The sequence below is a fragment of the Polistes canadensis genome, unplaced genomic scaffold (genome assembly GCF_001313835.1).
Source record: "Polistes canadensis isolate GaletaPanama2010 unplaced genomic scaffold, ASM131383v1 scaffold_126, whole genome shotgun sequence".
NCBI lineage: Eukaryota > Metazoa > Arthropoda > Insecta > Hymenoptera > Vespidae > Polistes > Polistes canadensis.
In genome coordinates this window covers 340,672-367,024 of record NW_014569673.1, presented here as the reverse complement: position 1 = coordinate 367,024, position 26,353 = coordinate 340,672, and the positions used below count along the sequence as shown (strand labels likewise).

General features: G+C 31.1%; 5 protein-coding genes and 1 long non-coding RNA gene across 13 annotated transcripts in view; 4 read left to right on the top strand and 2 right to left on the bottom strand.

The window, feature by feature from the left end:
- On the top strand, window positions 1-8,461 carry LOC106788133 (leucine-rich repeat-containing protein 16A). Of its 5 annotated transcripts, XM_014751125.1 has the most exons (24): window positions 1-232; window positions 601-698; window positions 772-822; window positions 891-1,084; window positions 1,173-1,350; window positions 1,448-1,686; window positions 1,765-1,859; window positions 1,993-2,034; window positions 2,437-2,624; window positions 2,703-2,780; window positions 2,878-3,211; window positions 3,298-3,694; window positions 3,784-4,102; window positions 4,178-4,291; window positions 4,373-4,578; window positions 4,693-4,780; window positions 4,839-5,063; window positions 5,187-5,207; window positions 5,338-5,479; window positions 5,572-5,821; window positions 5,904-6,610; window positions 6,716-6,955; window positions 7,144-7,208; window positions 7,577-8,461. In XM_014751125.1, exons 1-24 carry the CDS (start codon window positions 196-198, stop codon window positions 7,688-7,690), a joined length of 4,422 nt encoding a protein of 1,473 aa, XP_014606611.1. In that variant the 5' UTR covers window positions 1-195; the 3' UTR covers window positions 7,691-8,461. The 5 variants fall into 5 exon arrangements, with proteins under 5 accessions (XP_014606611.1, XP_014606613.1, XP_014606612.1 ...); XM_014751127.1 differs by lacking the exon at window positions 1,993-2,034; XM_014751126.1 differs by lacking the exon at window positions 5,187-5,207.
- Window positions 8,462-10,642: 2,181 nt separating this feature from the next.
- On the top strand, window positions 10,643-11,998 carry LOC106788127 (uncharacterized protein C20orf24 homolog). Its single transcript, XM_014751115.1, has 4 exons — window positions 10,643-11,027; window positions 11,116-11,219; window positions 11,303-11,432; window positions 11,514-11,998. The coding sequence occupies exons 1-4, from the start codon at window positions 10,929-10,931 to the stop codon at window positions 11,553-11,555; spliced, it is 375 nt and encodes a 124-aa protein (XP_014606601.1). The 5' UTR covers window positions 10,643-10,928; the 3' UTR covers window positions 11,556-11,998.
- Window positions 11,999-12,036: 38 nt separating this feature from the next.
- Window positions 12,037-15,100, bottom strand: LOC106788126 (EKC/KEOPS complex subunit bud32). Of its 3 annotated transcripts, none has more exons than XM_014751112.1 (4): window positions 14,907-15,100; window positions 12,817-13,016; window positions 12,457-12,723; window positions 12,037-12,375 (listed from the first exon to the last, which is right to left on the bottom strand). In XM_014751112.1, the coding sequence occupies exons 1-4, from the start codon at window positions 14,957-14,959 to the stop codon at window positions 12,128-12,130; spliced, it is 768 nt and encodes a 255-aa protein (XP_014606598.1). In that variant the 5' UTR covers window positions 14,960-15,100; the 3' UTR covers window positions 12,037-12,127. The 3 variants fall into 3 exon arrangements, with proteins under 3 accessions (XP_014606598.1, XP_014606599.1, XP_014606600.1); XM_014751113.1 differs by having other exon boundaries at window positions 12,038-12,375; window positions 12,817-13,061; XM_014751114.1 differs by lacking the exon at window positions 14,907-15,100 and adding an exon at window positions 14,243-14,384 and having other exon boundaries at window positions 12,038-12,375; window positions 12,817-13,061.
- On the top strand, window positions 13,484-19,557 carry LOC106788125. 2 transcript variants are annotated; one of them, XM_014751109.1, is made up of 3 exons: window positions 13,484-13,686; window positions 13,878-14,135; window positions 15,573-19,557. In XM_014751109.1, exons 1-3 carry the CDS (start codon window positions 13,548-13,550, stop codon window positions 16,244-16,246), a joined length of 1,071 nt encoding a protein of 356 aa, XP_014606595.1. In that variant the 5' UTR covers window positions 13,484-13,547; the 3' UTR covers window positions 16,247-19,557. The 2 variants fall into 2 exon arrangements, with proteins under 2 accessions (XP_014606595.1, XP_014606596.1); XM_014751110.1 differs by having other exon boundaries at window positions 13,665-13,700.
- The window catches only part of LOC106788124 (rab11 family-interacting protein 4B-like), a 20,099-nt gene continuing 11,957 nt past the window's right edge, over window positions 18,212-26,353 (top strand). The window contains exons 1-2 of the mRNA XM_014751108.1: window positions 18,212-18,299; window positions 24,078-24,920. Of these exons, the coding sequence (XP_014606594.1) occupies window positions 24,109-24,920 (812 nt within the window). The 5' untranslated portion in view covers window positions 18,212-18,299; window positions 24,078-24,108. The remainder of the gene's footprint in view (window positions 18,300-24,077; window positions 24,921-26,353) is intronic.
- LOC106788128 lies at window positions 21,916-24,065 on the bottom strand. The gene is made up of 2 exons (XR_001381864.1): window positions 23,761-24,065; window positions 21,916-23,668 (listed from the first exon to the last, which is right to left on the bottom strand). It is a non-coding gene; the product is annotated as an uncharacterized LOC106788128 (long non-coding RNA).

The window sequence follows — 26,353 nt, the reverse complement described above, 5'->3', positions numbered from 1 at the left end:
GGAACGGAATGGTATGGAATCAATGGACAGCAGGCAGATGCCAACATGGCGATTGTTGCGCTCTGGACTTGTGCGACATCGCCCTGTATAATGATATCGTTTTAAGTGCTTATTAAAGCAGTGGAAATAAAGTGACAAGAAAAACAATGTCTTAAATGGCTCGGGATATATGGAAAATATATTAACTTTAGCAAAATGTCAACGAGATCGCAACTCACTAAGGATTTAAACGGTTAGTCTCGTTTTCAATGTTTACGTTCGCATAAATCAGTGATCTGTCATCCCCCGTATAGATACATGCGGGTGATCCGAAAGACCGATGATTCATTGCAGGAAATTTTTTTTCTATGTTAACATACATTTTTATTTCATTTTGTTATTCCAAAATACATTTCTCATTTTTATATATATATACATATATGCACCTATATGCATATATATGTATATACATATATATATATATATACATATACATATGTATATTATATGCACATTATGATATATATATATATTCTTTTGCAATTAAAATATTTATATCTTGTAATACTATATTAATGTATTTTTGCATATGTAACGTCACGAATAATTAATTATTTATAGAATCGGTGAAAGCATTACTTGGTAAGCATGTCAAGATACTACTAAAAAATGTTGTCAAGTTAGAAACCAAGCCAGATAAACAAGAAAACCGTGTTCTTGTGAGTATTAGATTTTAACCGGTTCGACAATCTAAATTTATTACCACTGGTTTATTAATATCTTTTATTTCAGGTATTTTCACCATGCCGTCTTTTTCTTTTAACGGCCAAAGTACCCACAAGGGTAAGTTTATATTTCTTGAAATTAAAATAAGTGTATACGTAAATGGAAGAAATAATATTTGATTACAGATCGACTGCCACTTCCATTACTTAGAAATAGTATCTATAGAATCCAAAAGAGCAAACCAATTATGTTTAACTGTAGGAGAAAGATTTTACAATTTTACTACAACCAGTGTGGGTGCAGATACTACCGAAGTCGATGCAATGATCGAGGCCTTACATACTGCTATTCGCAATATCTTTCCTACAGTACCATTAAAGTATATATTTATCAAATGAAATATAATTATTTGTTAATATCTTGTATACATATATTAATTACATATATATTTATATATTATTTAACAGTTATATTATAAGAAAGATAGAGGTAATCCCAGCAAGCAGATTACAAACCATAAGAGGTAGTGAATTAGCCAGAAGCACAGAAGCAACAAGACACACTGGGCCTTGTGGTGGTTTTTCCACTCAATATGCGTGTATGTGTGATTTACATGGTGTACCATATAGAGAAGAAGTTGCTTGGGTAAGATTAATCATACTCTTGTGTAATAGTAAATCATATATAATATAATAAAAAAATAACTTTATATAATTCCTATATCGATAATATATAATTTTAGGATGTAGACACAATATACTTATCCCATGATACCAGAGAACTTAATTTAAGGGATTTTGACCATTTAGATCAAAAAGATTTGGTACCAATAATATCAGCCCTGGAATATAATACATGGTTTACTAAGTTGAGAGCGTCGCATCTTAAGTTAAGCCATGAACCACTTGAAAGATTATTGCATGTTATGCGTAGGTCATTGTCTATTCAAGAACTCTATCTGGATAATCTTGGAGTTAAATGGTAAGAATATAAATGAAAACGATAAGTAGAAAATATCCCTTTTGAAAACACTTATAAACATTAGATTTCCGTTTATAGGGATTTTGCACACAAATTGTCATTAGCCTTGATTTCTAATGCTAATACAATGTTACAGACAATAGATTTGTCACATAATATGATCGAGGACAAAGGCAAGTTTCATCCAGGCACTGATATTTTCTATCTGCAGCTTATGTTTTAGTACACCCATTTTTGTGCATTGATCTTCCTAATATTTATTCATGTGTACTGGAATCCCTCTGTATGAATTTTATATTTTTGTAGGAGCATCTAGCTTGTGTGGGATAATTGCCAAGTTAATGCAAGGTGTGCAAATAACCACATATTTTTATTACAATTAATATTTATTGATAGTATTTATTGCACAATAATGTAGTTTTTTGCAATGTTATAATCATTGTATTTAATTTAATATATGTTATAAACAAAAAAATTGTATGCATGTTTCACAACTTGCAGTAGTAGTTAGTACTAACTTATGTGTTATATAATTATTTTTATTTTTATAAGTTTTTTAATTTACTATTTCATAGTAAAACAATTATATATTATGTTCTTACATTTTTAGCAACTTATACGATATATAATATATACTACATTAAAAAGGTTATTGTGTGTGTATGTGTGATGGCTGAGCTACACAATATGATGATTGAAATCTATGTCAAATTAATTCTAAAATATTTTTATGATTATTTATATTTTAAGGAGCTACACATTTAAGTGGCCCTATTGGAAAATTACCTAAAGGATTACAAAAATTGAATTTGGCTCATTGTGGATTAACTGGAAAAGGCATTGGTCAAATAGCACATGCATTAAGTTTAAATAGGAGTATGCCAACTAGTCTGCAATACTTAAATCTTTCAGAAAATACTTTGAAAGATGATATTAATGTAAGTTTACATATTGCATATAATCTATTACACTTCTATTAAATATCTTTATTTAATCAAGATTTAATTTAATTACAGAATTTATGTAACTTTCTGGCACAGCCTAATAGTTTAACACATTTAGATCTTAGTGGTACAGATACAACCTTAGAATGTGTAAGTATATATAAATTGTTAAATTTAAAATATTTTTCTTTTTTTCTTCCCCTTCTAAAATTTGGGAATTTGTTATTCACATTAATTATTTTTATAGCTATTTGGTGCTTTATTGCGAGGTTGTGCAACTAATCTAGTCCATCTAAACGTTGCTCGCAATTCTTTTTCAAGTAAAAAGACCAAAGAAATACCTCCCAGTTTTAAGCAATTTTTTACAGCGACGCTTTCATTAAAGTACTTAAACATCTCATTCTGTAAATTACCTCTGGAGGCATTAAAACATTTGTTACTTGGATTGGCATGTAATGAAAGTACAGTAGGTTTAGAACTTGATATGAGTGGGAATAATTTAGGTTCTATGGGTGCTCATGTTTTGGAATCGTGTATACATGGTGTAAGATGCATAGCATCATTGGATATTTCGGACAGCAGTACGTACGTTCTAAATTCTGTGAATTAATAACTGTTATTTGACAATTATATTTATTTTCTTACATAAATGACGTATGTTTTTTAGATATGGATGTTGATTTAGCGCAAGTAATAACAGCCATAGGTAAAAACAAGTCTATCAAACAATTATATATGGGTCGAAATACAACTGGCATGAAAAGCAAACACATTGCCGTTGTAATGGATGCTTTGGTCCAAATGCTCCAAGAGGATGATTGCGTTTTACAAGCATTACATTTACCTGATTCTCGTCTTAAATCTGATCTCTATAATTTGATTAATGCTTTGGGAAGTAATACCTGTCTTCATACGTTAGATATAAGTGGAAATCAAATAGGTGATCCTGGTGCAAGATTATTAGCCAAAGCATTACAAATCAATAACCATTTAAGGACCATCATTTATGATAAAAATAATATTACGCTTCAAGGTTATGCTGATATCGTGCATGCTTTGGAAAAGTAAATTCATTTTTTTTACTATATAATAATTAATTAATATATTCATTCTCTAAATTATATATGTGTGTGTATTTCTGATTTAATTACAGAAATTGTAGTGTCAGGCATATGCCATTTCCAATTTTTGATCTACAACCGTGTATGAAAACGTCTGCTGAAAAAACAGAGCAATTAGCTAAAAAAATTCAAGATTTGCTACAGAGAAATGTAACGCCATGTAAATACAGTCATGGACAAGCATTTAGACTTCAGCAAGGTTTCTTGTTAAGTTCTACGCAACAAATGGTTGATAGACTTGTCGTTCAAACTCAGGATACTATCAAAGCTATAGCTGCAGAAAGCTGTGATGCAAATAATGACATTAATTATGCTACCGGTCTAATACAAGATGCTGATAATTCTAAACAGGTATCTACAAAAAAAGCATTATAATCAAGTATGAACTTATGTGTGAATAATCTAATATATATATATTATTTATAGCTTCTTCCAAGATTACACGAAGTACTACAAAGAAGAGATGAAAATAATCCAATTGAATTAAAATTACATGATATGGCAAGCGAACTTCACAAAGTTGTTACTATGTACTTAGAGGTACTTTTTATTTAACAATTAATCAAACTATAAATCATTCAAATGAACAATTTTTATAACAAAGAATGTTTTTGTATGTAGGATTCATTGGATGCAATGCTTAAATGTGCAAATGAACAATGTCCAACGATACTTTCACAAACAGTAATTAGAGGAGATGAAAGCGAACCTATTGCCGTAGAGGATGATGTTCGGAATATTTGTAAGGAGAAAAATCATATAAGCGCAGAATTTATTCATACCACTATTACAGAACAAGCTGGTGCTGATATTATTAATAGAGTCAAGTATGTCTATTTTATTTTATTATTGTATTATGTTAATATATTTGTGTCTGTACTTCTGACTTGTGTCTGACATATTGTAATCTAAATTAATGAAAAAAAAATTTGTTTTCATAGTGAGTTAAATTTAGCAGTTGCTGCACATGTATCCGATAGAACCACTGATGAAGTAATCGAATCTTTGTCGCGTAGTTACAAGACTTTGGTGAGTTATTTATTATTTATATATTTTATACATATTGTAATATAATTTTTATTCACAGATTGGAGATTGTGATAGTCGAACAAGAAGTAGTACTCCAGATGTATTACGGCCAAGTGCAGGTTCCATGAGTAGTGGAAGTGTTATTGGTGTTACAAGTGCTACTGGTGTTTCTATGACATTGCATGGTGGAAGGACTAGTCTTATTTCAGAAGTTGAGTGTCCTCCAGAAACGTATTCCTTGGAAAATTCTCTTAGCCATTGTTCCAGTGAACAATCCCCAATGGTAATTGTCATTTATTATTTCATAAATGATTGAATTTAATTAATATTCCTATGTATGTATATTAATATTAAGATAGTTTATATTAATAACATAATTGTCGTTACTTTTCCTATGTCTGTCTAGAAATTGGATTATTTGAATCTTGTAAGTATGGTAAAAAAATAAAAAAATTAATAATACATAACTATTATATAATTTTACATTAATGGTTAACAATTCATTGTAATATTTCTTCTATTTTAAAATTTTTACATTGCATTATTTTTTTATTCAGGCAACTCCGCACTTATCTAATAAAAGGAAAAGTTTGCATGGGAGAAAATTAAGACCAAAATCAGTAGTAGATTCTGTAGAAGGGTTGTCAGCAGACGATATACCTGATTTACTTCCATCACTGCCAAAAAGTCAGGCAGAAGGTTGTTTTCATATATAATTTAATAATAATGGAAATATATATAGTAAATTTTTGATATATAAATAATAATAAATAAAATATCTTTTTTCATAGCTATTTCAGAAACCGAACATTCCTTAACAGAATCGTTAGATTCTGTCTCAGAATTACCTAATACGGTGGGTCAACAATTACAACATTTAGTCAAATCTAGACCACGAAGAACAAAAACTAGAGCACCCACAAGACCAATGTTAAGACCAGATCAACCTGTAGATGGTTTAGCTCTTGGTGAAGGATTAGACGTATTTTTCCGGCCTACAACACCAACTACACCACTTATATCGCCTACGAGCGATGATAGGTATTATAAAATAAAATATATATCTTTATAATAATTATTGATTATAGTCATTTGTCATTTCATTTGAATGTTGTATTTGTAGTTCTTTACATACATTTCCAACGGATGGAAGTCCAAATTTATCTTTGGCGAGTCATAAAAGTATACCACCTGATCTAGATAAAAAGCATGGATGTAACTCACCAATGTTAAAAACATTGCTTGAACCAACACCGCGTTCAAGGTCTAGCGATAATTTAGAAAAATTTTCTCCTCTGGTAGGAAGACGTTCACAAGGTGATTCGCCATTAACTGCATCTCCTCTAGCTCGTCGAAATACAACAGATAATGCTCAAGGACATGAGAGAGTAATGTCCAGATGTGATAGTAGTAAGGATACATATAATAACAGTATTATGAGTACTTCCGTTGATTCTTCCAAACGAAATACTTTACCAAATATTGGATCGATTCCAACATCTCGTAATTCTCGAGAATCGGAAGACTGTGGGAAAATATTACAATTACAAAATAATACGAATTCGTCATTAGAGAAGGATAAATCTAGCGCACAAGCAATGCCTTCTGTTAAACTACGTTCTACTGGTTTTGATCTTCGAAGTCCAACCAATGGCAGCAACACCAAAAATTCATCTGAGTCATCTAAGTCACCGATATTAAAATCTGTTAAAGGAAATAACTCTAGCAGCGATGGAAAAAATAATGGTGCTCTTTTAAAAAATAAACCTATTCCTCCCGCTACAGCACCAAAACCACGACCTTGGAGCATGGCTGCTGATAGGAAATCTGGTAAATTTTCTAACATTTTCCATACTTGTTTTCTATTTGATTATTTTTCGAATAGACAAATAATTCAACAAATTTATTATAATAATTGAAATATTTAAATCGCAGGTGAATTTAGCTTATTAAGTGATGGGTCCAGTCCAAATACATCTGCAGGAAATACACCTGACTCTGGTGATGCTCTTGACGAATCAACTGATAGTGGTGTCAGTGGTCCTGCATCACTACCACCTACATTATCTGCAAGCAGTACAGCAAGTTCATTGAGCAATACGAGTGTAGAGAAAAGATCGGTCAGAGAATTGGCTGCTAGTTTAAATAAAGGAAAGGCTGACAAAAAAGAAAATGGTAAAATCAAACATTTTTATAAGATGCATGATCGTTCGGTGTATTGTAACCCTGCATACACTGCTCGATTCGAGCATCACTGTTAACCATTACAAAATATTCATTTTTTTTTCTTACAAGCTTTAAAATAGTTTGGAAATGCATGACAAGCCTTAAATTCATGAGCCTTGCTGTATATATTATTTTAGAGCATAGCACACCTGCACCATGGAGGTCGGTGCTTCAACGTTCTGCTGACCGACCAGTTACCAAGGTACTTTACGACATTTATTTCTTTCTTTTTTCTATACTTTTGAAGAAAGAAGACAGCTGTATATGTCAAAGTATATTTAGTAATATTTTACAATACTCTGATCATTCCTTAAAAATTCCTTTAGCTTTTTATATCATTTTAAGCTATATACTATATACTGTACATTGCCAAAATTTAATTTCTAATTATGCCTGTACTGTATATTTAATGTAACATTTAATTTTTCTTTCTTTGTTTTTTCTTTTTTAACTATGCATTGAAAATCTCTGCTTCATTCATTTTATTATATTGAAATGTATGTAGAAATTATATTTTTATTTTTATAACATTTTTATTACTTTATTCTATATTGTATTTATCAATTTCAGGTAACGGAAGTGCCGAAAATGGTTGAAGATTCTTCATTCAACTTTAAACTTCGTCGCACTTCATTTTTACGTGATTCAAATTTTAATTATGACAACGACGTTGTTGACGTTTAACAATGCAGCTCCGTATAACACCAGAATATCGATTTTATGACAGTATGTCAAAAAAATATATATATAATAATTATAATAGTAATATACATAAACGTAATATTTATAAGAATATTCCGAAACAAGCATTTCTATGAATTGCACAATAAAATAGCACATTGTTTGTTTATATTCGTGCCATAAGAAATCAGACATAACATATATATATACATACTTACGTTTATTAAATTAACACACTTGCATTAGGAACAGGGTAACAAGAGTTTCTATACAAGTATTAGTCTCCTATTATTATGTCATTAGAAGGTTTTATTGTATATTACATAACAGAATATTACATTTATCATGCAAAGTTAATTTAAATTACTACTGATGAATACAAATAATAATTGGAACAAATACTTCCATTTAAATCACAGCCAATGCATTCTGCATTTCTCTAAAACTTTTATATAAAGGGCCTGGTATATAATACTGTATATGATATTATCGAAGTAATTTACAAATTGGTAACTTGTTTTAATATTTAAATATTTATCTGTTGTCCGCGCCTCTGTACATTTTTAGATAAGAGACTGTGTAGTTTAGAGAAAAGGAAGTGTGTTCTGGCTACGGAAAAATATAATTTCTATCCTATCGGATGGAGTTTTATAGATGTCAACGTAATAAGTGCCTATTACGTATGATAAAACAAAAAAAGTGTTACTCTATTTTTAATTTTTTTAAGCAAAATGTATTTGTCTTCCGATGTTTAATATGTGAGTATACAATTGATTATGTTTTTTTATTAATGCATTTGTCAAAATGTATTCTCCGATCTCTTTTAATTTCAATATTGAAAAAAAAAAGCCCTTTTTTATTATCATCAATTATAAGTTGCATATATGCACATCATTTTTAATAATTTTGATTTTAAACTAAAAATCATACTATAAAATATCTCTCTATATATAGTTTAAAAAAAGAATCTTTCTAACCGGATCATGTTACTAACTTGGTGTTTGGAAATATAATAGGGATTAAACAATCACGTATACAAAAATATAACATATGCAAAATATACAATATAACGTTTCACAAAGTGGTATACAAATGTCGCATTTTAAGTTGGAACATTGTATAATTTGATTCTTTATACTTTACATCGTTATAAAGAAAAGTAATGACCTGGAGTAAGTCATCTTTTATATATATATATATATTTTTTTTTCTTTTTTTGATAAAGGAGTTGTTAAATATATTGTCTTTTCTAACAAAAAAAAAGTATTTAACATATATAATCATATAGAAAATTGATCGGTTTTTATAGAGAAAAGTATATGTATATACATTTGTAAAATAGAATTGCGGGATAGTATCTTAATACGCATATATATACATATATATAAATTACATACATATATAGGATGTCTCGAATATCCGATACAATCAAGATAGAAATAATTCCTTGGTTAAAAGTAAATTATTCTAAATGATAATATTAATTGTTACTATTATTATTTACAATTTAATTTTAATCAAGGAATCAAATCCTCTCCTAGATTATAATATGATTTTCGATCCACCCTATGTATACATTTATAAAACTCTGACAAAACATAAAAATGCAACAGTTCAAACATATATTGGACCCTTGTTTGCACTGTTAGCTGTAATCATTGAAAAATATACTATTGTTATTTACATGGGTACAGTAATACACAAATTTCTACAAGTTGCATTTTGAAATCCATGTTGCATATTAAACAGGAAAAACATATTCCTCAACCTATGTAAGAAGGTAATACAAATCATCGTATTAATATACATTGTTGCAAGGTACATTATTAGTCTCCTTTAGGATGACATATATTAAATTTGCATACATCTAATCTTTAAAATATTAAACTATATTAAGCAAGAAAAAGAAACTCTCCTCCTGTAGCTGTTTTATTCAAATTACGTTTTTTCAACCACAAAATATATGCCAATAACACATTCCATATTTAAATTTTATGACCTATTATATAAATGTAAATCAATATGATAAAGATTAGATAATTAATAAAATATTTGATAATGATACTTTTAGAAAGACAGTAAAAAATCTAAAGGATATATAATATATAATATAATTATAAAAATAGCATTCAGTCATGTACGTGTGTGTAATATTATGCAAGCTCATACAAAATTTTGCATGTCATGTTACAGGTGATCTTTTTGTACTATTAAAACTATATTAGAATGTGCAGTGCAATATTCAATCGAAAAAGGTGAAACTTATAGTTTAAAAAAAAGAAAACAAGGCCAGCGTTGGCATTACAAATTTTTTAAAACTGATTATGAATAGAATTCAGTAATTTTGTCACGTTGTGCCAAATTAATAATAGCAATTGATCTTGTTTTCGAAAACTGAAAGAAAAAGTAAAAAAGATATACGAATCTAAGTTAGGTAATAACTATTGTAGATCTCAAAAAATAATAAGAAATTCACCTGCAACATGAAAGTGGTTTAATGTAAATATTTAAGCAAAACAAGAAAAACAACTGACTCAGTATGCCTCTGTGCGTATGATGGTGCATGTGTGATATATTTATATATTTTACTCAAATACATTCCTGTATCAGCAACTTTATATACATATAACATATTTAGTAATCATAAAGATATAATCCTCCAATGAATAAACTCATCTATGTATAAATTATGAAAAGAATTATGATTATTTGAATATTGCATTAAGACAACATAGTCAATTAACAAAAGATATTCTTTATTTAATTATTTCATTTAATATTCTTTGATGATATATTAACTTTAATATTATAAATATTCCTCTAATTCTTTGTAAATTTGCAAATCCGATCTATATATGATTCATATTGTAAATCTCGTATTCAAAAATATGAAAATAGCGCGCCATCGAATGTGATTGGTCGAACAAATAATCTCTGCTTGCATATTGTATAATCTTTACGAATTAAGGGCTATGGCCGAAGTTTACTTTTCGTTAGTATAAAATTTCAATTATATGGCGCTTCAGTGTTAAATGATTTTATAAATTTTGGTATGATAGTATCTAGTAGAAACAGATTACATGTGCTGAATGTGTTGCGTAAACTGATGCGCAGAGAAAAAGTACGGAAGTACCGACGTAAAACGTGGAACCAAAAAGAGCGTGTGACTAGCGCGCTAACACACGCTTTTAATGGTTGTTAATTTAAAAGTCATTTTTTAAGTGGAAAGTTTCAATCAAATATGTCACGATCAAAGTCAGAAAAAAATGGGAATGGTAACAAGTGCGAATTAAGTGTTTGGGCACGTGCAATTACAGCAAATTCAGAATGGCCAGATAAAGTAAATATAACCTTACTTTTGACAATTAATATGTCTTCTTATGCGTCATCTTAATCTTTATGAATACTCATATTTATTATTTATGCAGGAAGAATTTCTCGATGTTGTTTATTGGGCCAGACAAGCAATCGGTATTATCGTTGGTATAGGATGGGGTCTTATACCTTTAAAGGGATTTATAGCTCTATTATTGTAAGTCAAAACTGTACAAAATCATCTTTAATGTATTCTAATATGGGTATTAATACATTCTATTTTTTTATTCTATTTTGTAGATTTGTACTAGTCAACGCAGGTGTAATGTATCTATATTTCAACAGTTTTCAACAAATCGATGAAGAAGAATATGGTGGTATATGGGAATTAACTAAGGAAGGATTTATGACTTCATTTGCTGGCTTCTTGGTATATTACTTCATTTCATAAAAATGAATTACAGTCATTTATATCGACATGATCTATATTTTGAATTATAATTATTTACAGGTAACGTGGATCATCATATATTCTGGGCTACATTTTGACTGATTTAGGAATAAAAAGTGATACACACGTGGACTGAAAATCGAATTAAATTGTAAGTGTAAAATCATTTGATATATTCCCTACTGGAAAGTGCTCTATATTTGCATATGCTTAACTTTATAAGCATTTGTCTACGTAAAAACATACATTTTCTATATATAACACTGGAATGTATTAATGGTGTTTCTACGAAAAAAAAAAAGAAAGGTATTATTTTATTAATTATACAAAATAATATCTTCTCACAATTTGTTACCCGTAGATAATACTTGTTATACAAGAATGAATTATACGTATACAAATCTTTTTATCGTATTAAACATCTATATTAAACTAGTTTCTTCTTGATACACCAACTTTCACAGTTGAATAAGTCGAACGTTTGTTAATAAAAATATATTTTTATTGTTACAAGAAGGAAAAGTATACAAATTTAAAAAAATAAAGCTCATAGATGCAAGTACTTCATTTGAAATTTCAAAACAAATACTTACATTCGTAAAAATAGGAAAAAAATTTAATTCTCATATATTTAACAAATAATCCTTCTTTAATAAAAATAATTCTATTAATGATCAGCCAATCATTAATCGTTTGCGTCCACGTGCTCTTACTTCTTCGTACTTATTAACTATCTCCTTACATTGAGTTTTATTTGCATAATGTTTTTGATAGCTCTCATAAATTAGTGGAAAAAGATTAGGCACTTCTGAGTGAGCACTAAGCAAAGATCTTTCAAGAACATATATATCAACTGCTTTATCTTCTACAGTTGAATCAATTCGTGCCAATCCAAAGTCAATCATGACAAAATGATTTAAAGCTACAAAAAGAATTCATATTAATACAAATGTTGTTCTTTTTATTTTTATTTTTTTTTACATAAAAACTTTCAAAACATTACCTTTCTCTTTGGTCCACATTTCATTTGAAATATTTTTCAAAAGAACATTTGAAGTCGTCAAATCTCCATGAACTATATTCTTCAAGTGTAGTTTAGCAATAAGTAAACCTAATCCTTCTCCTATAAACTTAATAATATGTTCTACATTAACTTTATCAGATACATTTTCATCTATATAATGTTTTAAAACTGTAGTATTTTCCATATATTCCATGTAAATGCTGCGACGATCCAAATTAATTAGATATAATGCAGGTGTTGGTACGCCTTTGATACAAAAGGAAAATAAACAAAATTAGTTAGAGAAATGTAACAGAACAATCAAGTTCACGGATAATTGATCAAATAATTAATTTTTACCTGCAGATTTAGCACGAATAATAGCACGTGCCTCAGCCTTTATTCTATCCTTTGTTAAACGTTTATCTAAATCCGGATGTCTATAGCCTTTGACAAATCTTTCTTTAACTATGGTAGGTTTACCTAAGTATGTCCCTTTGTAGAGACAGGCTTCGGCACCTTGCGATATCAGTTCAAAACCGTGCATGATTTTTTTGTTCTTTGTAACGAATACAAAAATGATCTAGATATAATAATTTTCAAATCTATAAATTAAAAAAAAAAAACAAGTGTCGGTTTTTGTTCCAAGAAGTTTATCATAGAACATAAGACTCCCTAAGATTTCTCTCTCTTACGTTGTAATAAATACATTCTAGATTTAATTTAAAAATCTAAACCAAGAAAGTTTAAAAATAAAATTACAAAAAAGAAAAGAAATCAATTCATCATAGGAAATCAATCTCTCATCGTAGAATAAGAACTTTGCTAGGATATCTCTCAAATTATTCAAACATGATTTATATTTGAATTTAAAACTTCAAATTTAAGAAAATTGAAATCAAATAAAATAAGAAATAAATTGATTGATCCTAGGAAATGTTCTCATGATAGAATAAACAATTAATTGTAAAGTGTGATTATATATTGCTCTTTCTCTTTCTTTTATATAACCGTATGTACATATATAGTATATAAGTAAGAAGAATAACAAGAAGAAGAATAATAATAAGAATAAGAAGAGGATAGAAAAGATGCGAGAAGTCGCGCTAGCGCTAGCGAGCCGAGACGAGAACGAAACAGCGAATCGATCGTCCAGCGTCCGTGAGAAGAACGTCCTGCGCGCTAATCGCTATCCCGACGCTAGTATTCGCCCGTACTTTGTCGTCGTCGGTTTGTCGCTCCGTGTATATCTATATATATATATATATATATTTATAATCTCTTTCTCTCATTTTTTTTCTTTATATTTTCTTTTTTTTTTTAAATTTTTTTCCCCCCTTTAATTATTCCTATCGTTTTTCGAATTATATAAATTCAACCCCCTAAATATTGTCAATTCAAATTCGTATTCTACCAATTAGAATTAGTCATTTTGTTGAGACCCCAACAACAAGATCATCTCTACCATTACCACCGTCGCCGCCACCACCACCACAACCACCACCATAGCCGTTACTTGTTAAGGGAAATGAAGGACGAAGTAAAGATGGACGCGAATCGGCTCATCGCCGAGGTTTATAAACGACCCGCGCTTTGGAACCAGAGGCACATATCCTATCACAATCGAGAAGTAACCAACCGCGTTTGGATGGAAATAGCAGCCATCTTCAAACTTCCCAGTGCGTGTATTAAATCTCAAAGAAGTCTCTCTCTCTCTCTCTCTCTCTCTTTCTTCGTGCCTTGCGTTACTCTTTTTTACTTTCTTCTTTTTATTTAATTTCTTTACCTTTATCTCTGTATCTTTTTCTCACTCGCATAAATTGAACCTACAACCGATTTCCCCCACCCCTTTCTCTGAAGTAACTTCGTCCCTTGCTTCTTCTTCTTCTTTTTCTTCTTTTCCACACAAGTGATCCAACAAATCGATTTTTTTTAATCCTCCCCGTAAAAAAATATTTATATATATATATTAAAATATCTTTTCTATAGTTTTTCTTTTTCTATTTTTTTTTTGTTATTTTAGGAATTTATATTGCCTACCGATATTCGCTACAAAGTGGGATAAGGAAGAGAAAGGTACGCGAAAAGAGGTGGTGGCTCCACAGTGGCGAATCGTCGCGTACTCGCTCGTACGCACATCGCGTACCGGCTTAACCTCACTTTTTCGCGCGTATCTTATTCTAAATTGAAAATATTTCATTTACTTTGTTCTTTCTTTTCTTTTTCTTTTTTTTATAAATAATTTTTCTTCGCCGATCACATTGTTAACTGGTTATTCTTATAATCGTCATAATAAAACACTAATTTTGTATAATTTATTTTAATATCAAATAACGTATGAAAGAGAATTGAGCTTGTAAAAATAAAATATTAGAGATTATTATTCAAATTGTGTATTGAGAGATTATTTTTCTCGCATAAATCGAATTAACGACGAGATTAATACACACCATTTATATTCGAAGATATTTCTCTTCGTTAATAAGAGAAAAAAAAAGAACATTTAATCGAACGAAACTATTAACCGAATATTTCGTATCGATCATACTATTTCGATACAAGCCAACTCGAGTTTTAAAGACGCGAGTCGCTATGACGATATTACGCATGCGTAGGTTGCGATTAGGTCAATAATAAAGGACAACTGAAGGTACTGATTTAACTGGTATCAAGTGAAATTTTTAACAAATATTTGTCGATATTTTTCTTATTACAATTCGAATTATTTTCGAGAGAATATTTTTAGCTTACCTCTACTTCTTTTTTTTTATTATACTGCCTTTACAAATACAGTCTTATGTGCTATGTATAAAAAATAGAAAAAGGAAGAACCTTTAGACCCTTAATCCATAGAATGTTAGGGGTTTTCAGGTAGTATAACAGGTACCAGGGAAAAAATTCCACAAAATAGTAGATCCACGTCTACACAACTATTGTGATGGAAAAAATAATTCAATTCGTCGAGCTCTCGTTTCCTCTCTTTTTTTTTTTCTTTTCATCATTATGAAATAATTTTCTGAAAAATATTTATTTCGTAATTTTGTATTTTACGTTAAATCGCTAATTGGAAAGAATTAACTGATTCTAATTGGAATATATTTTGTCGTTTCTTTCAGAACCAGTATTAAAGGCTAAATGGAAAGGTCTTCGGGACACGTTTCGTGCCGAGCTTAAGAAGGATAGATTTTTTCGGAGAAGTAAATATCATCGCAACAGACCAGTATGGATTCATTTCAAGAGTCTACAATTCTTGAAGGAACAAATGCTTCCAAGGCCACCGATTTGGGAACGTGGAAAAGCAGGTATGGATGGGGATCAAGGATTAGGAGAAAACGATTCTGAAGGGATGTTGACCAAGAATGGTACACCTTTGAATAGAAATTTGGACGACAGGGATACCTTGGCAGATCAATTGTTGTCAATGAGCTGCGAAAATGGTACGCTGCAAATCAAAGGTATCGATCATCGAGTTGACATTAAACAAGAACCGGAAGAGAGCTTCGATAATTTGGAATTTCAAAATGTTACGGATAATTTAGCGGACGATGAAATGATGTTGCAAAATATATCACCCGAACAAGTATTAATGGGTGAGAGCGACAATGGTACCGGATTAACGGTTGATCCTTTGGAAGGTAATCGTTTTGACGATACTTATTATTTCTTCATGAGCCTTTTACCGCACATGAGAAATTTACCGGCCGATCGAAGAATGTTATTAAGAATTCAAATGGAAGAATTGGTTTACAAGGAAGTTTATAAAAGAGGTAACGAAGAAGTCGATGCATGATGAGAAAAGGAACTCGGACAAGAGTCCGCTGCAACGACAAATTTACAAAAATAAAACGACCGATTTTCGTATACAATCAAACGAAGATCAGTATTAAAAATCTTCAAGAACGAAACCGCCGCCGTCGTCGTCTTCTTCTTCTTCGTCGAAAGCGGAAAAGGTCGCGTAACGAAATGGAACGAATGTATACATATTATAGTCTTGACATTTTTGTTCCTTTCTATGCGTGGATTTCTACTCGAGACAATGACGCTTTCCGTTTTGCTCGTAAAACCATTGAAATTGGCTGTGAAGAGATCTGTTGACAGTAGAAACGCGAAGATGACGGTAATAAGGAATTCTTTTTTTAACAAATATCATCATTCCAAATGCGCGTACTTTTTTTTTTTTTATCTCTCTAGTTAATGCATACTTTGTCATTGTAATAATTTTTAGAATAATTTTAATAATCCTTGACTTTTTTTTGTTCTTTACATTGATATGCAAATTCGATTTTCTTGTTTATTTTTAATCAAGGAAATAGAAATAATTCGATATCGATGTTCAACTTGAACCTTGCGTAACGTTCTTTCGAACGAGCGAATGCACAAATTTCTCTTAAACGAAAGTTCTTTGTGCCATAATTAGTACGTGTATAATAGTACTACTATCGCACGACCGGGCTTCCAATTGTTACTTTGCTTTTTTTTATTCCACGTTAATTTTATTCGTCAACATATATATATATATATAGATCGATATTAAATAGCATCTATGTAAATATAGAAAATGATCGATGGAAAAACGATTGGTCGGTTGTTCGTACTATGTATCGCGTGCAAGGATATCATATGCTGCGAAATCGTCTGCACAAAAAAAAAATATTGTCTAACATATTAATATCTATAACTATTACTATTATCATCTCTATGACTATAGAAACAAATTTCAAATTCAATTGTGCATGAGGAACGACAATTACTATACAATGTTTCGGTGTGTATAAAATGAAAATTGTATCATTCATTCGATCGCATTCCTTTTCTCGTGAAATTTAAATTAACGTTAACCCCAATGTATATTAGAAAGAGTGGAAAAAAGAAAGAATAAGAATAAGAATAGAAGGGAAAGGTAAAAGAATATCGAGCGAAAGGAAAAACAAACTAGGTCCTGGTCGATAGCGTGGGAGTAAAATATATATAAATATATAAAAAGAGGTTCCGTAAGTTGAGAATCACTGGTACGGTCGGTACCTGCAGGTACGAATGTGCAGCATGCACCTGTGTGCCAAGATAGGCGGCATGTATATGCACTTGCGTGGCTCGGTAAAAAGAAGTTAGTGCGCATGCGCGACCGTTCGTGGTCACTCGCGCACCTCCGGTTTCGTTCGGCCGTTTTGCTCGCTTTCGCGCTAAGACTCGCACCGCGTACGGTCGTGTCGCTCGTCGTTTCTCGTCCAGTTTTATTCATAGTATTTTTATTCGTACGATTGTTTGTTTCTCGATTCGTTCGTTCGTTCCTTCGTTCATTCATTCGTTCATTCATTCGTTAATTCGTTTGTTCCTTCTTTCGTTCCTTTTTTCTTTTTTTTTTGTTTTACCATTACCTATTACGCCAACTGTGTTATTTCTTTGCTTTAAATTCTTTTCATTCTTTCTCCTTTTTTCCCCTCTCCCTTTTGTCCACTTATTACCGTTAGTTCAAATGAAGCATCTCCTTTTCTTTAATTTTCCTTGCACGAACGAACGAAGACGAGTTAAACGTTACAGGTGTTTATATCAATTTCTCGGCTGACGATAACTCTTCTAAAAATAATAACAATAATAATTCACGTTGTGCGATACCTATTACGAAACAATTAACATCTTACAAACTTGATAATTCGTGAATAAATCTCGTTTATATACTCGCGTAAATCGTGACAACGCAGAAGTATATACACATTTTGTACAAGTTTAACTGGAATATAATATATCTCGCGTTATATTATATTCCATTACTATTATATCTTCTTCATCCTTGGCTTGCATCTTCTGAATCACACACACGTATACATATTCGTCGTTTTTTCAAGGTGAGTCCACTCTCGTAACGTTTCTTGGCGAAAAAAAACCCCCCTCCGTTTTTTTCTCTAAGGAATCCTCCAAATCATCGACCTTGACCTTCTTCTTACCTTTCATTCTTTTCTATATCTTTCTCTTTCTTTCTCTTCCTGTAGACATGATGCACCGAAGAAAGTATTTCGGTATATTTCTATACAACTGTAATCATACCTAACTTATATATATATATATATACACACACAAAATACTTATGCATACCTAAGGAAGACTTTCAATCTTCTTTTATTCCCGGATATAATACTTGGACCCGTTTCTTTTCGAAACTCGACAGCTTTCGAAAGATGCATCCTACGTGTATGCATTTTTTTTTTTTTTTTATTTTCTTTTAGTTGCGCTTCTTCTTTTTTTGTTTCCTTCTTATATGTCGTCGGTCGTAGTCGTCGCGTTTCATCGAATTTTATTTTAAAACGAAACCGTAAAACTATTGGGATCAAGTTAATTCAAGAGAACAAAATTCCTGACGGTTAATGTTCTTCGTGTAGTTCCCATTTAATATCATAATACTCCCTCTACTAACGAAACACTTTTATTTTTACAAGTGTCGATATTATTTAAAAAAAAATAAACAAGTTATGTTCAAGATAAATAAACACACATATAATTATTATTATCATTATCATTATATTAAGTATAGAAACTAATTAGGTGCGTTTTTTTTTTTTTTTAAACAAATATAGTATTCATTTATAAATTAATCATATACGTTTGTGTTATTCTTCGATAATAATTTCCATTATTTTCTGTCGAATTTTTGTTGACAAAATAAAAAAAAAAAAAAAACATGATTGCAATTTTGATGCAATAAATTTTAAATATCAAAGCACCGAATTTATTTCTACACTTAATAATAATTTTACGGTCATTTCCCAATTAGATGATTGTAAAGAACGTTGTTGTATGTTTCGTGTATGCAATGTTACGTATAATGTATGTATGTATGACGAGCTCTTAGTATCTAACACACAGTATTTGTCATAATCAAGTAAGAATATTTTTGCAACGGTATACGCACTTCGGTATAACAAGATAACCATTTCGAATACTTTCAAACGTTCTCATTTCTAAACATATTACATATAATTTTCTGATTTGTAAAGTATTATTCCAAAGATAGATTTATAATCTTTCATGATTGTATGTAAATAAAATTACAGACTGAATGAGTTCGATTCTTTATGGGGTATCTTTCTCCTTGATTATAAAAAAAAAAACAATAAAGAAAAAAAAGACGAAAGTAAAAGTTATTTGGATCATAGGATACAAAAAAAACTGGAAACACATATTACAAAGTTTTATATTACTTGTAAATTTCTCTTCTTTTTTTTTTTTTTAGATTAATTCTATCGTAATTATATTGTTATATAAAAATATGTACATAGATACGTTTTCAAGCAAATAGTCAAGGTATTACGTTTGTTAGTTCTATCGTATATGTGTTCTCCAATCGTAATGGCTGCTACTGTTACTGTTATATATTGCTGTTCTGCTTTCTCTATGATATATTCAACGTTTCGCCGATAACGTCAGTATTTTTTTTTGTTACTTTAATCATTATCCAGAAATGCATCATTTATAAATCAAATTTCACAAAGGATTCAGAAAGAGATATATGTTACTTTGTCTTTTTTCTTTTTTCTTCTCTTTTCTTTTCTTTTATTGTGTTGTTATATTATGAATCATGTGAATAATATTATGTTTTACGAACTTGTTTGATTTTATGAATCAGAATTGAAATAATCAAATTAATAATTAGACAGATATATGGTAATAATTCTTGTTCACTTTTTTTTAATTGAATTATTAGATTATTTTTGTTTTATATTTTTCGTAGATTCTTTATTATTATTATTTCATTTATTTTAATAACGTTATTTAACACTTATAACATACATACATACATATACTCGTATGCAAATAGGTGGCCATTAGAAAAAAATTGTATTATTCTCTACTTTTGTAATCGTAACTATTTACATAGTATCCCGAGATATCAAAAAAAAAAAAAAAAAATACGATGTTATAATTAAACGAACCGAGAAGCGTCAAACGTATTTCCTTCCTGTGGCCGCGCTTTCAAGCTTGTTCTAAATAACGTTACACCGTTGGAATTTAGCGATTCGAAACGCATTTATGCGTGCAACTTTTTAACATAAAAGTTATTTGAATTTCCTCGACGCGAGAGAAATAGAAATAGAAAAAGAAAAAGAACAAAACAAAACAACCGCATCCTAAACCGATTAACTGCGAAAATTAAATTTGATAATATTTCTCATGGGATACGTAATTAAAATCAAGCAACGAGAGTTATAAATGTTAAGGGGAAAAAAAAAAGAAAAAAAAAAAAAAAAAAAAAAGAGAGTAGGATTATATTTTTATTTCGTAAACAAAAAAAAAATTAATTATCGTTGATCGATAAGATTATTGATAAATAATCTTGGATTGACCGTGATATACTTACGCTTCGTTGATTTCACATATAACTTAATGTATTATAATTATATACGAATTATAATGGAATATAGTTGAGAATTATTCGAAGACAATTTATCGAGCGTTTTTCGTTGGAAATTCAAAACGATTTATAGAAAATATCGAGTTTGATAAATCGAAAGAATTTACGTAAGCAAAAAAAAAAGAAACATAATGTTCTTTCGTCAAGTAATGCAATTTTAATGCAACTCACGTATACAATTCTTTTCTTGCTTTTTATATTCCTCTACGACGTCACTTTTATCTATTTTCGTGTACGTTCTATATATATACATATATATATATATGTATATATATATATATATACACCGGTTCATCGTAACCAACTACATACGTTACTATTATAATGAATAAATGATCCAACGTAGTATACGATGTCGTCTACGTACGTTCGATGACTGACACGAGCTTCAATAACACGCGGTGGATTCGAAAATTCTTACATTTAAATTACCATTGATTTATTTTCATACAAAACGTTTCAGAAATATTTCAACGAGTATTAATATAAATTAAATCGTGATTAGCTAATAATAATATCAAATATAAATATATATATAGAGATATATATATATATTNGAACAACATATATTTGTGCTCTGGACCGGATTTGGAATTAGATTTTGACTTTGCAGTTGATCAAGTATATTTAATTCAATAATATAATTAATATAATAAAATATATACAAAAATAAAATGAATAAATAATTAAAATTACAACCCAAAAATAGGGTGGGGGGGGGGAACACTGAAGGATATTGTCCTAGTATCTAACGTGACGTCACGCTTCGATCAACTTTGAATCCTTGATCCGATTTCACTCGATGCTTTCCAATGGTGCATTGAGTTAAGAAGAATTGGGGGGATTGCGGTTTGGGAGGGAAAGGGGTACAGCACGTTGATCCGGAATAACGAGGAAAGGATCCCGGGCACGCGCTGTGTTCTTCTTCCCCCTTCTTTCCCCTTTATTTTCTATCTTTCTTTCTCACATTCATCCCTTTTTATTTCTTTTCTATGAAAATAGAAAAAAGCTTAAGAGAAAAAAAACAAAATCTTCTTGGACAAGTAGTAACTTACTTCGACGTTCGTACTATTTCAAGAGTACAAACTTTTGGCGAGTTTCCAAATGTGGTGGTGGTGATGGTGGTGGTGCACATCTTCTTGGCCTAAGAGTTTAAACAAAGTTCAAGGGGGATTTGTTACTAAAAAAGGAAACTATATATATGCATATACTACTTCTTTTTTTATTTCTCATTGTCAGTTAATATAACGGATAAGGATGAAATCACGAGATTATATCGTGTAACGCCCATTTTTAGAATGATCAGTAGACACTCCCTTTTGCGATTATCTCATCGAACGGTTCCGACTGGTACGGCTTCGTCCCGTTGCTTGACCGCCAAACTTTCGTGAGAAATCCTATCATAATGCAATCATAGTTTCATATAGTTCAAACGTTTTGTCCAAATAAATCGAGATTAATCGAATTATCATCATCATTTGTGTTTCATTTTTTTTTTCTATCACGTGTATATGCAATTAATTTCTTTTCATAATTAATTTACTTAACAATAATCTAATAATTAATCGTAATCCTATAAATATTGGATTCTCATTTTATTTCGGTCCATGTTATTCTAAGCGACAACAGCGCTGTCTGTTGGAAATTCGCGACAAAATGGCGAGTTCGATGAACTATCATCGCGAGAACATACACATCATTATTTTTTCAATTATTTATTTCCCCTTTATCGATGGGAGCTTTTTTTTACTAGTAGGCTTTTTAAAAATCCACGTGGGAACTATTATAGTGTATTTACGATATAAACGTTGTTGTTGTTGTTGTTGTTGCACGCGCAACATTTCACATGGGCACATGCGCGTGTCGATGTAAATACGATCCCACCGTGTATAAGGTGCAAACTTAAGAGAAGGAGACTTCCTTTTTATTCCGTGAAATAGAAAGTGAAAACGAGTCGCAAGGATTATATATACATATATATATATACGTAACGATGAAATCACATGTTAATTAACGATAAGGAATAAATAACCAATGATAATTTCACAAACCGGTCTAACGATGCAGAAATTTAATCTTAAATATATCATTCCACCACAACTAAATATATTTCTCGATTATTTTTGTCACATTTCAATATAATCTTATATTTGTCTTATAAAATAATACAAAATAAGTTGCCTACTTTTCAGGTAATTAACTTTAACTTACACGTACACCTGTGTATGTATGTGAGCGTATGAATGCATGAATTTTCGCAACTGCAATATGGAAAAGATTGCAAAGAGAGAGAGGGAGGGATGAGGTAGTGTTAAAGATGTGGAAGTTGGATATGGTGATGATGATGATGATAATGATGATGATAGTATATATGTGCAGCCCTTTTATTCACAAAACGAGTCTTCTTCATCGTCTCTTGGTCGTTGTCCCTCCTGTTTCTCAGCATTTCTCAGGCCTGACTCATCGTAGCATGACTTCGATGCACAGTTCTCACGCTTTTCTCCTACTTCTTCCAATTTTCTCACAAACTCGTTCACTTAGCATACATATTTACATCCCTAGTTGAAAAGTAAGTGTATATAAAAGGTATAAAAAAAAAAAAAAGAAAAGAAAGGAAGGAAGGAAGGAAGGGATGTAAGGGACGTTATTGTTGGACATGCAAGTTCTTGCTTTTAAACAGTTGTGGGCACTCATCTCGGTGGAACGCAGTAACAGCAGCAGCAACAGCAGCTCCGCCTCTCAGTCAGAAGTTAATTTTACCTGCGTGATCTTATTCGTGAACTTGACAGGCCAGTTGGACCTGAAAAGCTTGAGTTAACGACACCCCACTAGAATTTGTGCGAAAGAGAAAGGGACAGAGAAAGAAAGAAAGAAAGAGAGAGAGAGGAACAGCTTCTTACCACTTTTTTCTTTTTTTTTGGTCTATCTCTAGAAAATGTCTTCGGTGTGACTCATACGGTCCTTTCCACTCCTGGAGAACGAACTCTCCCTACTACTTATCTTCTGTCATTCTTTCTACCCCTTCTACTACCTTTCTTTTGCCTTGCATCCTTTAACAACTCAATTCTCTTCTTTCGATCAGTAATTTAGTTAGATAGATAAAATCCTTCAAGCAAGTCTCTCGAGTCACCCTATTATTTAAAGTGTCTATATAATAAAAAATATGTTTATTTTTTTAAACAAACACAAAATCATGATCAAATCCAATAAAATCAAGGTGGGGAATATCGTGATCGGATAAACGAAGGATGGTAAGCTCCCGTTCGTCATCGACGGCTATTGACGATAAGAACGAAGACAATAAAAGGAAAGAAGAAGAAGAAGAAGTAGAATCAAAAGGACGAGAAGAAGAGGAAACCACCAACAACAACAACAATAGTAGCAGCAACAACAACAATAACGTTAATTCGATACCGTCGTTGTCCACCGTCGAGGTGTTAGATTTGCTTGGCGAACCAACAACCAACGCCATCTTGTCGGGAAGGAAAGGAAACGTTAGAAGAAGCGTTGCTGAAGGTGAGGGAGGTGGTGGAGGAGGTATAGGAGGAGGTGTAGGAGGAGGAAAAAGGACGAGTGCCGGTGCCGGTGTCGACAAGGAGGACGACGACGTCGAATGGGGTCGACGACGAAGCAACAACGACGGCCCACCTTCGTTGGTTTCGATGTCGTTAGACCTGCAAAATCAACCGGTCGGTAGCGCCAATCCGCAAAACGATTCTGGAGATTATTCGAATATCAATGCTGGTATTGGTACTGGTATTGGTACTGCTATTTCTGATCCATGTGATCGTACACTTGCTACTGCAACAACCGAAACCAATAACAACAACGCTATATTATCGTCATCATCCATTACCAATATCAAACTAATTGGTAATAATCGAGAAGAAGAAGAAAGTTACGAGGGATTCGGATTTGGATCCGATTTTGGATCCAGTTCTGGTTTCGGTTCCGTCGAAGTTGACGCTGACGGTGAACCAGAGGACGGCAGGGACGACGCCGATTCACCTGGTGGCAGCAGTTCAGCACCCTCTCCTACTGGTAGCAACCCTTTCGGCAGGTAAATTTCATCTTTTATTAAATATTATATTATTGTCGTATATTTTTTATTGGAAGTACGTTTGAAATTTTCGCGCGTTGGGTATTGCATTGATTGTAATCGTATTAGAACCAATGAAAATCTATCGTTGTTTTTTGCCCAGGACAACGGAACGTACTCGTATATAATACGAGTGCAACGTACTACTCCTCGTGAACAATTTATCGATTTGTCCGAGAGGTGAAATTCCCATTGTTCGGAACATTGCCGCAGTATGATAATATAAAACGAAAACCACGAATCTTTTATCCAAACCCAACCCAATCAACCAACCAACCCCTCTGGCCCGCTTTTATATTATATCTTTTTATTCTTACCTGTGGTATTATTCTTTATTCTTGTTTGTTTTTCTGTTAAATTTTTGCGCTAATTTTTTTGTATTTGTCTGCTCCATTTCCTCAACTCGATCGGAATTCGTCGTTTTTTTATTTTCTTTCCTCGTTACGTGAGTTTCGTTTTTACCATATTTGATCAAAAGGAACGCTCATAAATATGTCCGTATTAACAATTAAAGTCTACGATTAATTTTCCACTTGCTCTAAGGTCGCGCCAGGTATTCCTATTGTTTACGTTACATTCGTGCACGCTTGGAACGTTGTTAATTATCTTCATGCTAGGATGAATCTCAACGAAGTTTTCCTTCAACTATGTACGAAACGATGATGATGATGATGATGATGATGATGATGATGATTATTATTATTATGATGATGATGATAATGGTAGTACTTTCTTTATACAATTCCTTTTTCTTTTTAACACTCACCGAATCATTGTTTTCTGATGAGTATTAAAATTTCGGTCGTGTTAAGTAAAAAATTAACTAAATAAAAAATTCATCCTCGTTCTCACGATCTTATATTAACTATATATATATACATACACGTAACTATCATTTTTAATAATGTTTCATTATCTGTATCGAAAGTTTCGCACATGAGAAGAGAAAACTAAGCTAATACCATTATTATTCCGATTACTCTTCCTCAAGTTTATTAATTTAATTTATCGTATTCAACGGGAAGCTTTAATGGTATTAAATTCCTTTACCTTCACAACACTTCTTCCTCTTCCATTTTATTTTACTCGAGAGAAAAAAAGAACAAAAAAAAAAAATAGAGAAGGATTATCGCAGTAATACATAAGTTGGATGCATTTCCGTTTCACGATCATTACGCGTGTTTTTTTGTATTTTGTTTTATTCTTTACATTCATACCCAGTTCGTGTATTTTCATTTGTATATTTTTTTTTCACCACGTTACTTTTTCCAAAATAATAATATTCAAATTATTAAAATTATATTTATTTATTTTTTGATTACGTTATTCTCAAATGGGAAATATAGATTTGTGAAATGTGAATTAATTTATTTCATATCTTGCGTGCAAATATT

Excerpts from the sequence above, each read along its gene's own strand:
- LOC106788133 (XM_014751125.1), top strand. The coding sequence starts at position 196 with ATGTCAACGAGATCGCAACTCACTAAGGATTTAAACG. Across the intron at positions 233-600 it reads ACTCACTAAGGATTTAAACG|AATCGGTGAAAGCATTACTT; the intron begins GTTAGTCTCGTT and ends AATTATTTATAG. Across the intron at positions 1,687-1,764 it reads GATAATCTTGGAGTTAAATG|GGATTTTGCACACAAATTGT; the intron begins GTAAGAATATAA and ends TTCCGTTTATAG.
- LOC106788125 (XM_014751109.1), top strand. The coding sequence starts at position 13,548 with ATGCGAGAAGTCGCGCTAGCGCTAGCGAGCCGAGACGAGAACGAAACA. Across the intron at positions 13,687-13,877 it reads CCCGTACTTTGTCGTCGTCG|AATTAGTCATTTTGTTGAGA; the intron begins GTTTGTCGCTCC and ends TCTACCAATTAG. Across the intron at positions 14,136-15,572 it reads AGCCATCTTCAAACTTCCCA|AACCAGTATTAAAGGCTAAA; the intron begins GTGCGTGTATTA and ends CGTTTCTTTCAG.
- LOC106788126 (XM_014751112.1), bottom strand. The coding sequence starts at position 14,959 with ATGTTCTTTTTTTTTCTCTTATTAACGAAGAGAAATATCTTCGAATAT. Across the intron at positions 12,724-12,816 it reads TATTCGTGCTAAATCTGCAG|GCGTACCAACACCTGCATTA; the intron begins GTAAAAATTAAT and ends TTTGTATCAAAG. Across the intron at positions 12,376-12,456 it reads AATGTGGACCAAAGAGAAAG|CTTTAAATCATTTTGTCATG; the intron begins GTAATGTTTTGA and ends TTCTTTTTGTAG.
- LOC106788127 (XM_014751115.1), top strand. The coding sequence starts at position 10,929 with ATGTCACGATCAAAGTCAGAAAAAAATGGGAATGGTAACAAGTGCGAA. Across the intron at positions 11,028-11,115 it reads ATTCAGAATGGCCAGATAAA|GAAGAATTTCTCGATGTTGT; the intron begins GTAAATATAACC and ends TTATTTATGCAG. Across the intron at positions 11,433-11,513 it reads CTTCATTTGCTGGCTTCTTG|GTAACGTGGATCATCATATA; the intron begins GTATATTACTTC and ends AATTATTTACAG.